We start from the raw sequence: 12,303 nt of genomic DNA on the forward strand, positions 1-12,303 counted from the left end.
GCTGCGAACTTGCATCAGTGAACCCCAAGGCGGCGCCTGCTGGAGTCAGTTCGTTGATTCATCACGGCACCTTGCAACTAGTAGAATGGATCTTCCTTCGGTATCCGTGATACAAATGGAACGACCTACTCTGAGAGTGAGAGGAAGGAAGGCGAGGATTTTATAGCAGTCAATCACGTGATTCCCTCTGTATGGGTGATCGAACGTGCTCCCGATTTCTGAGCCAGTCAGCACTCTTGCTTGGCCTAATGTTTAACTTCAGGGCGTCAGACCGTTTCTTCATGCGAAGTTTTCAGGATAAATACGTTCTTATGTCATCCCTAGACGGAGTCATTACACGTAGCCCCATTACGGAAGAGCACTGCGCCTGGTCTGCTCTGTTGTCTATCAGGGGAGTCCCCATCGCCTGTGTCGTGGTGTAAAGTCCGTTTTTAACAGTGACGTGTAAGGAAGGGATCTCCAGGCGTACGTATCTCCTATTTCTTCTGCGCAAGTACACGTATTATTAATACTCTTCCGTTCAGATTTGGAAGTTTTGTCTCTTGAATTCTTTTGTTGTAACATAGTTCGCATCCTTTTATTTGTTGTTTTCATTACTGTGACAGGTCCATGAAGCATCTCACCTCACTATTTATCACATTTGCCTGCGATAGTAATATATTCTCACCACATGACTGCCCGCATCTCGTGGTCGTGCGGTAGCGTTCTCGCTTCCCACGCCCGGGTTCCCGGGTTCGATTCCCGGCGGGGTCAGGGATTTTCTCTGCCTCGTGATGGCTGGGTGTTGTGTGATGTCCTTAGGTTAGTTAGATTTAAGTAGTTCTAAGTTCTAGGGGACTGATAACCATAGCTGTTAAGTCCCATAGTGCTCAGAGCCATTTTCACCACATGACTCGTATTCTGTAACCAATGTACAGTATGACAATTGCCGAGACTACAGGTTTATGCACTGCTTCATAATTAAACTTGCTTAGCTTCAATGCCAACCATTTTAATATATCAGAAGGCTCTTTCAACCCCAGTAGCCACTTAAGGAAAGCAAGATCAGTAACTGCCTTAAATGTTTGTTCACATAAATAACAGCAAAACTAGGAAACGGCATAAATAACAGCTAGCATTTATTTTTCAAAGGCCGAATACTCGCTTTCCATCTTGTTCAGTTGTCTCGATGAATAAGCTACTGGATGTTCCCTGTTACCCAACATTTGGCTCAAGACATTACTATATGCCATATTGCTCACATCACAGGACGGTGCGAACTCTTGCTCGAAGCTAGGAAATACAAACATATGACTAAATGCCAAAGTATGTTTAAATTTCTCAAACGCATTTGACATTCTGCTGACTTCTCGAATTTCACTTATTTTGTTAATAGACAATTCAAGGGCTTGACAATTTCTGTAAAATCCCCTGCGAACTTCCTATAATAAAAATGACTGTAACCGTTTTGTATCCTGTGGCGGTACAAATTCACGGACCATTGATATTAGCTCTGATTAGAGATTAGATTAGATTCAGTTTTCGTTCCATAGGCCCAAAAATTGAGATGATTCTCGTGGGTGTGGAACATGTCAGAAAATATTGCATAAAAACATAAAACATTTGAATACATACTACCCTAATCATTTATCAGGAGATTGTCGAAATAGGTGAATACAATGTGGTAATCTGGAACAGCTAATATTTACAGAATTAACACGCTGTTAGAATGAAACACTGTTATGCACTATTCATAAATTTATCATACACAGTATACCTAATTTTGACTGTTGTGACCAACTGCTGTCAAAACTGAAATCCAACCGATATTTTTACTTAAGATGGCTTAACAGTCTCTGTTAAGATATTCATCTATGGAGCAGAAGGAGTTGCCTATCAGAAAGTCTTTCAAACTCTGTTTAAACCGTGCTTTATCTGAAACCAAGTTTTTAAGGGTTGCTGGCAATTTATTGAAAACGCGTGTTCCTGAATCTTATGGAACATAGGCTTATTTTTAGACATCAGCCAAAAGGTGCCATTTTCTTGTTTCACCTGCAAGTGAGTATAAGGCCGGGGGAAAGAGAGAGAGAGTTAATAACATGTATATGTAACAAATGAAATAATTATTGAGGACAGGTGATTAAATTGAAAATGGCTCTTCGTAGGTCATTATCACTCATGAACAGTGGTTTGGAATTCTTAATGTAAGGCTCTAATCCTTCCTAAATGAAAGAAAGCAAATATCGTTTAAACACTCAGTCATTAATTTGTCACGCACGTTTTCGTTGCAAGTTGAAATGCATATAACGATTTGTAGCTACAAAGTATTTTAGAAACTACATCTAACAACAATAGAATGTGGTCATTTGAAAGTAAATTTTTGAGGTTTGGCGTTCTGCCAGTGCATGAAGCAAAAGTGTAAAAAATAATTTGAAATAGGTAAACAGCCGCAAATAATAATGATGTCACTACTTTGTCAATTGCTAAGTTTATTTTGACGGTGAGTGAGGGGCAAAATAATACTCACAAGTAATTTCATTAAAGTCATACCACATTTCAAGGTTTCATCCCTCAGCCTGAACTCCTGAAATTTCTGCTGAAGTTCGAATAAGATCACAGTGCAATTTTCACTCACACATTGTAATTTTAGGGCGACCTTGTTGTAACACCATAATAACCTCAGCGAGATAACCACTACCTTAGTACTGTAGGCCAAATGTAGACCAAAATTGTCATAAGATGAGGTTATAAAACTATGAAACACACTATTTCTTGTTATATAGTCATTTTTGACTGCTTATGTATTTCAATTTTTTTAAGTGGTGTTTTGAATTTCATCATTTTATTCAATTCTTGACATTATGTGGCACCGCACAGTTGTCTGGGTAATACTAATGTATTCATTACTCATGTCAGAACTGTATAAAAATCGATACATATTCTTGACACGAAATTCATTCTATATTATGAACTACATAAGTTAGATTCAAGCAAATTCACAGATGATATTTCATTGGGCATGTCTATAGAACTCTTCCACAAAATCCAACAGCCTACTTAAAAACACAGGAATATGCTTTACAATGATAGTATAATATGAAATGAGAAAAGTACTTAATTGATTATCGAAAAAAATTGTTTCACTGTTCATGTTACAGAGACGCTGAGAAAATATCCGCCAGTTGTTATACTCAACAGGGAATGCAATACTGAGTACAAGATCCCTGGTACTGATATCGTTCTGGACAAAGGTACTAAGATCTTGATACCTGCGTATGGTCTCCACCATGACCCAGAGTACTTTCCAGACCCAGAACGCTTCGACCCCGAGAGGTTCTCTGAGGAGCAGAAGGCCCAGAGACACCCCTACGTTTACTTGCCGTTTGGAGAAGGACCACGCATCTGCATAGGTGAGTCAGAGAACTGTTGCACATGTCGTCGTATCTCGTTTTCTATCTTGAAACCACCTCACCACTATTTTTTTATTCCTTTCAACTTCTACCTCTTTCAGTAGTATCACACATACTAACAAAAAATGCTTCTGCAAAGTTAAGCTTGGACATACTGTATGTACAAGGAGGAAATGTCGAGGATATGGAACATTTCATAAAAACAAAACTGTGTAATGCATTTTAGAATAGATATAATACCCTTATATTTCTCTACACAGACACTTAAAAAAGTGGAATAAGAGACAAAAATACATGTTCAGTTGCAATTTCTTCCAAATCATATCACAGTCACTTAAATGTATACATAGTAATGTGCTCAAGACAGTTCGTAATGTACTGGAATCAAGGATAGTAAAAAAACTGTTTATGTTGTTTATACAGAGTACATAACATACAGAAATAAGGTATTAGATATAATTAACATTATATGATTCACATAAAAAGTTTACCACAAATATTTCCCGACCCATTTACATTATCGTTATTCTGTTTTCGCCCAAATTATTTCTGAGAAATTTCTCACAGACCAATAGCCATAATTACAGAGACGTCGGTATAAACTTCACTTTTTTTAAATGGAGCTATGGTGATGTGTTCTCCCAATATCGTAATCCTCTAGGAGACAATGGGGCTTTACCCTTCTAGGTTTGGAGTAATTGTAATATTTAGAACTTACGATTTGCCTAGTTTTAACATGAAACTGAGCTTCCTATTACTGCTACACAAGCAAGTTTACATAATTTCTCTACCTTCTTTCAGCTTATTGTTAAGTGCCATTGGTAAAAAGCTCTAGCCTTCTCCATACCATGTGAAAATTACAACCAATGTTATTACGTCATTAATAACAGTCTAAAGATGTTAGTTGACCTTATGTTTGGGGTGTAGTTCAACATCAGATGACCTCTCAAAAAATACTTTACAAAACAATCACTAACACATGGTAATCCAGATCAAGACTTGATGCCAGATGATACATACCAAGTAACATAGTTGATGAAATAATTTTAAATGAAGTCAGTGCGGCACGTTCAAAATCACAACTGTAAGTTACCAGTGGCAACGTCAACAGACATTGGAAGGAAATAATGCATCAAAAAATTAACAACTGACCACGCCAGATACCATGCTGACCATTGGACTACTTAAGCCCATGAGAGAAACTTTTTTGTTTTTCTTTAGATTATTCGTCACGTTCGATGCCACAATGCCATGATTAATTATAAAGAAACTAAGAAAAAACCATGAAAGAATGAGAGGCAAACAACAAATAGATGAAAAATGCAACTAAAATAGTAAAAATGAGAAAAGTAACTAAAATAATAAAAACACTGTGATAGAAGCCGACACCAGATGGTGTTAAAGCCTTATGACCAAGTACAAAATGTAAAAATGTATTACAAAATGATACAAAGTTATAAAATCGATAAAACGACAGGAATCTTCTAAAACATAAATGAACGCAGTCATGTGTCACTTCCACAAATGCACAGAGATGCGCTAAAGGTAAACAGATGTGCCATCTGCATTCAGAATTCCAGAAACAATAGTGATTGATGCAAATACATTCTAAAAGAAATATTAATAATAACAAATGCAATCGGTTTCCAAACAAACTTATACAATAGTCAAATATTTTATTTTACTTGTAATAGAAACGAAAGATGAATAAAAATGAAATAAAAATATTATTCGCTGTAAAGAAAAAAAAGTAAGTAAGCGCGAAAGGAGACAGGTTAATGAACCATCAAATCGTGAAAAATGTTGGGAAAGCCAGTGCATGCCACTTGCGAATTCCTCATTGATAACAATTTCAGGACCGGATCGGCGATGCACATAAATTTCCAATTTTTCGAGAATATAGAGGTTCATCATGCACAATGTCCAAATCATCATTGATGAGAAGCAAAAGATGACTATTCACCCTCAAATGGAAAGCAAGTTCACTATAGCTTTTGTAAGTGCGCTCTCTGAATCGTGTTGCTAAATCTCTCCCCGTCTGGAGAGAGGTTTAGGACAATTTACGCTCATCGCCGAGCCGATTCGGTAGTTTATCTACACCTACATCTACATATGTACTCCAAAAGCTGCCGTATGGTGCGTGGCAGAGTATACCTTGTGCCACTACCAGTCATTTTACTTCCTGTTCCACTCGCAAGTAGAGCAAGAGGAAAAACGAATGTCTATATACTTCCGTATGAGCCCTAATTTCTCACAGTCCTTACCGAAGTCTGACATTTACCTTCCCTACCACAATTCTCACATGCTTATTCCATTTCATATTGCTTTGCAGTGTCGTGTCTAGATATTTAAACGACGTGACTGCATCAAGCAGAACACTACTAACGGTGTTTCCGAACATTAGGCGTCTGTTTTTCCTTCTCATCTGCATTAACTTACATTTTTTTACATTGGGAACTCCGAGTCATTGACTTTTCTCTAAGTCATATTGTAACCACCTAGTCACTCAAATTCGAGACCTTCCTCTACACCACAGCATCAACAATAAACAACCTCAGATTGTTACCCACCCTGTGTCAGATCATTTATGTTTACAGAAAATACACTTCCCAAGTGGGCTCCTGCCGATATCCTTATCTCTGATGAATACTCGCCGTCGACGACAACGTACTGGGTTCTATTACTTAAGAAGTTTTCGAGCCACTCACATGTCTGGGAACCTATTCCATTGCTCATACCTTCGTTAACAGTCTGCAATGGGACAAAGTGTCAAATACTTTCTGGAAATGTAGAAGTATGAAAACTGCCTGTTGCCCTCCATTCATAATTCGCAAAAGGGGGCAAGCCAAGTTTCGTACGAACGATACTTACTAAAACCATGCTGATTCGTGCATATAAGCTTCTCAGTCCCAAGAAAGTTTATTATATTCTAACTGAGAATATGTTCAAGGATTCTGCAGCAAACAGAAGTTAGGAATATTGTTCTGCAATTTTGCTGGCCCGTACTTTTACCTTTCTTACATACTGGAGTCACCTGCGCTTTTTTCCAGTCCCTTGGGACTTTGCGCTGGGCAAGGGATTCGTGATAAATGTAAGCTAGGTAAGAGGACAATCCCGTACAGAACTGCTGTGAAACTGAATTGGGATTCCATCTGGACCTGGTGATTTATTTGTTTCCAACTCTTTCAATTGTTTCTCTACGCCATGGATGCTTGTTACTGTGTTCTCCACACGGGAATCTATGCAGTGCTCGAATACCGGTATGTTTGTAAGATTCTCCTGTGTCAAACATTTCTTAAATGTGAAACTTAAAACTTAGGTTATACTTTTGCTATGTTCTACTGCCACACCAAGCTGGTCTATGAGTGACTGAATGGAAGCCTTAGACCAGCTAAGCGATTTTACTCAGGACCAGAATTTTCTCGTGCTCTTGATTGGATTTTTTGCTGAGTTATGAGGGCTGTAGTTGTTTTATGCTTCACGCATAGATCTTTTTACAGAGGCGTGGACCTCAATTAACCTCTGCCTGTCGACGTTTGCGCGTTCGCTTTGGAACCAGTAGTGCAACAGTTTTTGCTTCCTCAGCATTTTCCGAATTTCGTAGTTAAACTACGGTGGGTCTTTTCCGTCCTTAATCAAATTACTAGGCACATAGTTTCCCAGCTTGTGATAAACAATCTGTTTTATCTTTGCCCATAATTCCTCTTCCTCCATCTTACTGGATCTAAGAGATTCAATTCACTGTCTAAGTGAGATACTAACAACTGTTTCTCTGCTCTTTCTAGCAGAAACACTCTCCTAGCATTCTTGAAGAATTTATTAACTTTCGACTTACAACGATATCATCTCTAATCCCCGTCTCTATACTGATGCTCTCGCTAAGGTCCTGCCTGTTTGTAGCTACAAACTCAAAGATATTTCTATAGCGTGTGTGCTGCCAAACTAGCTGCTTAAGACAGTTTCCAGAAAACGTATTCGAAAATGCTTCGTAAGATTGTCTGTGTGTACTCCCTGCAATGAATCCATAGACGTCCCAGTCCATACGCAGTAGGTTAAAGTCGCCTCCAACTAGTATTGCATGGGTTGGGTCATGACCTGCCCTAGCCTAAAAACCCTCATGTGCACTCCAAAAGTACTCTCCGACCTGAGTAGCTCCTACCTGTATACTCGCTTCTGACCAAAGACTTCCTTTGAATGGTTCTAGAAATGTCACTGCGAAATCGGGTGGCCGGTAGAAACGTCAAAAAATTAACTTGGTTTCTCCTATACCTGTTATACGCATCCAGATAATTTCACTGTCACACTCATTTCCAACTTCAACGCAGACAATATTTTTCCAGCCGCAATGAGCCCTCCCCCTCCTATGGTGTCTAATCTGTCTTTCAGATATACGTTCCATGACTCTAAACAGCTCAGAGCCTTTTAGTTCAGGTTTCAGACAGCTCTTGGTCCCAAGAATAATTTGAGCGCGAGTGCTTTCCTGGAGAGCAGTAGATTTGGGAGCTTCGTTATGAATACGTCAACAACTTACTGATAAAAGTTTGAAAGGGGAGGAGTCTTTACTCTAACCGTGATCTGACTTCCCTTTCCGCATATTGATTGGTGAGCGTTCCTCAGAGTTCAAAATGTTCAAATGTGTGTCTTATGAGACTTAACTGCTAAGGTCATCAGGCCCTAAGCTTACACACTACTTAACCTAAATTATGCTAAGGACAGACATACACATCCATGCCCGAGGGAGGACTCGAACCTCCGCCGGGACCAGCCGCACAGTCCATGACTGCAGCGCCCTAGACCACTCGGCTAATCCCGCGCGGCGTTCCTCAGAGTACTTCAAACTTCCGCCTAGCCTAAGAAACCCCCATGCGCATTCCAAAAGTGCGCTCCTACCTGAGTAGCTGCTTCCTTCGTGTAGTGCAACCCTGACCTACAAATCCCCACTCAATAACAAAGGTCTGCTGGTAAGACCGTCACAGTCGGTTGAGACCCTCCACTCGGCTCCAAATAAAAGGACACCTATCAACTCTGGGAACAATGCTGCAAATTGCGAACTCTGTCTGCACCCTGCACTTGAGGCCAGCTGCCTTCACCACCTCCACCAGCCTCCTTAGAAACTGATATGACCTCAGAACCAGTGCAATAGGCGTCGTTGGTGCCAACATGAGCCAAAACGTGCAGACGACTGCACCCTGAACGCTCATTAGCCATAGGCAAGGCCACTTCTATTTCTCGTATGATGTCCACCGGCAGACACACCTAGTGCACATTGGTTTTCTTTCCAGCCCTATCTGCCTAAAGGGCTCCATAACGCACCTGATGTTGGAGTCCTGATAACTAGTAAACCCCTCTCCTGGTGTGCGTGCTCGTATCCTGCTAAAGGAACGTCCACCTCCTCACTCACACAGCGAATGGGCAAGGCCAGACGGTCGGCCTTCACGTTGACCTCCGTCTCGAGCGACGCTAACGCATTACCACCTGCCACTCGATCTGCTGTGAGTGCAGTTCCACTGCGTCTGGTACACTAGGAGTTGTCTTAGAAGCAGAGCCTCTGGGCGAAACAAGCGACACCTGGAGTGTACCATGCGATGCACCAGATTCTCCAACACCGCTACTCCCCAAGGCAGCTGCCTGAAGGTGACTGACAGTAGCCAAAAGTGCATTCACCTGTTCGCGAACTGCAGCCAGCTTCTCCTTCGTCCACACAGAACATGCACACATCCTACCCATGCTAGCAAGAGTAAATGAAGAAGTAAACTGTAAGAGCAGAGCAACTTACTACCCTCTTGATATGTCACCAATGGATGTTGTTGTCTTAATGATACCTGGCTATTCAGAAGAAATGAAAACTGCATTATTTCCTTCAAATCTGTATTGACGTTGTTCTTGTTCACTCCGCACTAGTAGCTTAAAATTGTGATTTTGTTCGTGATGTTATTTCGTCAATTATGTTACTTGGTATGTGTCATTTTACTACCTACATTGTAATGTGTGACATGTATTTCTGAATCATGACTTGATCTGGATTATCATGTTCTTATGATAGTTCTGTAATATATTTTTTGTCAGATCATCTGCTATGGGGTATACCCTAAATGTACACACATCAAAAAACGTTTCGCATCACCTCGGTTCCGAGTTCCGGAACCTGTACAGAAAACTGGAATAAAGATGAACATCAGCAACATTCCGCCCTTTTTATTACTCATGAAAACCACACATTGCATGTCGTATCACAATACAGCGAGACCTTCAAGATGGTAGTCCAGATTGCTGTTTAGACCAGTACCCCTAATTCCCAGCTGCACGTCCTCTTGCACTGATGCATGTCTGTATTCGTCGTGACATAGTATCCATAAGTTCATCAAGGGACTGTTGGTACAGATCGTCCCACTTCTCAATGGCGATTCGTCGTAGATCCCTCAGAGTGACTGGTGGGTCACTTAGTCAATAAACAGCCCTTTTCAATCTATCCCAGGCGTGGTCGATAGGGTTCATGTCTGGAGAACATGCTGGCCACTCTATCGAGCGATGTCGTTATCCTGAAGGAAGTCATTCACAAGATGTACACGATGGGGGCGCGAATTATCGCCCATGAAGACGAATGCCTCGCCAATATGCTCCCGATATGGCTGCACTATCAGTCGGAGGATGGCATTCACGTATCGTACAGCCGTTACGGCGCCTTCCATGACCACCAGCGGCGTACGTCGGCCCCACATAATGCCACCCCAAAACAGCAGGAAACCACCTTGCTTCACTGTCTGTGCAGTGTGTCTAAGGCGTTCAGCCTGACCGGGTTACCTCCAAACACTCCGACGATTGTCTGGTTGAAGGTATATGCGACACTCATCGGTGAAGAGAACGTGATGCCAATCCTGAGGGGTCCATTCGGCATGTTTTTGAGCCCATCTGTACGCGCTGCATGGTGTCGTGGTTGCAAAGATTGACCTCGCCGTGGACGTCAGGAGTGGAGTTGCGCATCATGCAGCCTATTGCGCACAGTCTGAGTCGTAACACGGCGTCCTGTGGCCGCTCGAAAAGCATTATTCAACGTGGTGGCGTTGCTATCAGCGTTCCTCCGAGCCATAATCCGTAGGTAGCGGTCATCCACTGCAGTAGTAATGCCTGAGCGAGGCATGTAATTGACAGTACCTGCCTCTCTGTATCTCCTCCATGTCCGAACATCATCGCTTTGGTTCACTCCGAGACGCTTGGACACTTACGTTGTTGAGAGTCCTTCCTGGCACAAAGTAACAATGCGGACGCGATCGGATCGCGGTATTGACTGTCTAGGCATCTAGGCATGGTTGAACTACAGACAACATGAGCTTTGTACCTCCTTCCTGGTGGAACGGCTGGAACTGATCGGCTGTCGGACCCCCCCCCCCTCTCCCCGTCTAATTGGCGCTGCTCATGCATGGTTATTTACATCTTTGGGCGGGTTTAGTGACATCTCTGAACAGTCAAATGGATTGCGTCTGTGATACAATATCCACGATCAACGTCTATCTTCAGGAATTCTGGGGACTGGGGTGATGTAAAACTTTTTTGATGTGTATATAATGTAATAAAGAAGTTTAACTAACATCTGTTGACTGTTATTAGCGATCTACCATCATCGGTTATAATTTGAACATATATCAACACGGTCGTAAGCCTTGTGCACGACATTCGACATACCATTTCTTTCTGGAATTCACAGTTCAGTATTCCCACTGGGTTACTGCAGGTATTGGATATGCTCATCGATCTCTGGACCACATGAGTGAACTCTTAAGCATATAAAAATCTCAAAACCGCAACTTTACGTTGTCAGAGAAATTTCTCAGTGTCTACATTTCTTTTATGGAAGTACCTCTGTTTTTCACAGTTTCTTCTTATGTTATTGATTAATGAACACTAGCTCTTGTGGGTTCCATTACCTTTATCTAGAGCTGAACAGAAAACTCTACATTCTCGTAGTCAACAGTTTTTGATGGATGATTGATGAACTGTTATAATCTTATACATTGGACCATAATAAATGGGAAAGAGTGTTGGGTGGTAAAATACTGTAATTAATATCAAAATAAAGAAAGAACAACGTATATAAAAGAAAGACATGTGATTGAACAGAAAATTTGAAAAAAAATTGAGCTAGTGTAAAAATGAAAATTCAACAAGAACAGTTTCAGATGTCATACCTTGTTCAAAATCAAGAAAATGCTACAAAAATTTTACAGATTTATATGAGATTTTTAAAACTAAATTAAAAACTTACTAAATATTAGTGTATGCTCTAATACCAACGAAAGTGTGATAAATTTGCATAACAGGTTGTTAAGTCTCATCCTAGTTATCGTCTTTGTTTCTTATCTCAGTAGAAGGGAGTATATTAGTGAAGAGTAACAACTTTTTCTTGTTTCAGGGATGAGATTTGGCCTGCTGCAAACGAAAGTCGGGCTTACGCACATTCTCGCGAAGTATAACATAGAACCGTGCGAGAAGACCATTCGAAATCTCTCCTTCGAATCCAGGGCGTTTATCCTTACGCCAAAGGGTGGTATCCAATTGAGACTGAGCAAGAGGAACAAAGTATAGTGTTCATCTACTATGATAGAACGTTTGACTAATCATTGTAATTTAAAAAACTTCAAAACTGTACATATTGTGTAATAGATATTTCGCTGTGTTTGTTGTCATATTCTTTGTAATGTGTAGGATAGAATGAGAGACAACCAACTGTTGTAATGAATAATTGTGCCATAATAACTCATAGTCCAGGCATGATATTAGAATTACATAGGTGACTGAACAAGCACATGTACGAAATTCTACTAGAGGCTACTATGAAATGAGTACTAAGGGCAGAATATGGCATCCACGGTTTCCAAATTTAATTACAATAAAATTATGTCAACCATGTTTTCCATGA

At 40.7% G+C, this 12,303-nt stretch overlaps 1 protein-coding gene across 3 annotated transcripts in view; it reads left to right on the forward strand.

Moving 5' to 3' along the window:
• The window catches only part of LOC126262540 (cytochrome P450 6k1-like), a 148,312-nt gene extending 136,009 nt beyond the window's left edge, over window positions 1–12,303 (forward strand). For all 3 annotated transcript variants that reach the window (XM_049959221.1, XM_049959222.1, XM_049959224.1), the window contains exons 7-8: window positions 3,138–3,389; window positions 11,797–12,303. In XM_049959221.1, coding sequence (XP_049815178.1) covers window positions 3,138–3,389; window positions 11,797–11,969 — 425 coding nt within the window. In that variant the 3' untranslated portion in view covers window positions 11,970–12,303. The remainder of the gene's footprint in view (window positions 1–3,137; window positions 3,390–11,796) is intronic.

This window comes from Schistocerca nitens, chromosome 6 (genome assembly GCF_023898315.1).
Source record: "Schistocerca nitens isolate TAMUIC-IGC-003100 chromosome 6, iqSchNite1.1, whole genome shotgun sequence".
In the NCBI taxonomy this organism is placed as follows: Eukaryota; Metazoa; Arthropoda; class Insecta; order Orthoptera; family Acrididae; genus Schistocerca; species Schistocerca nitens.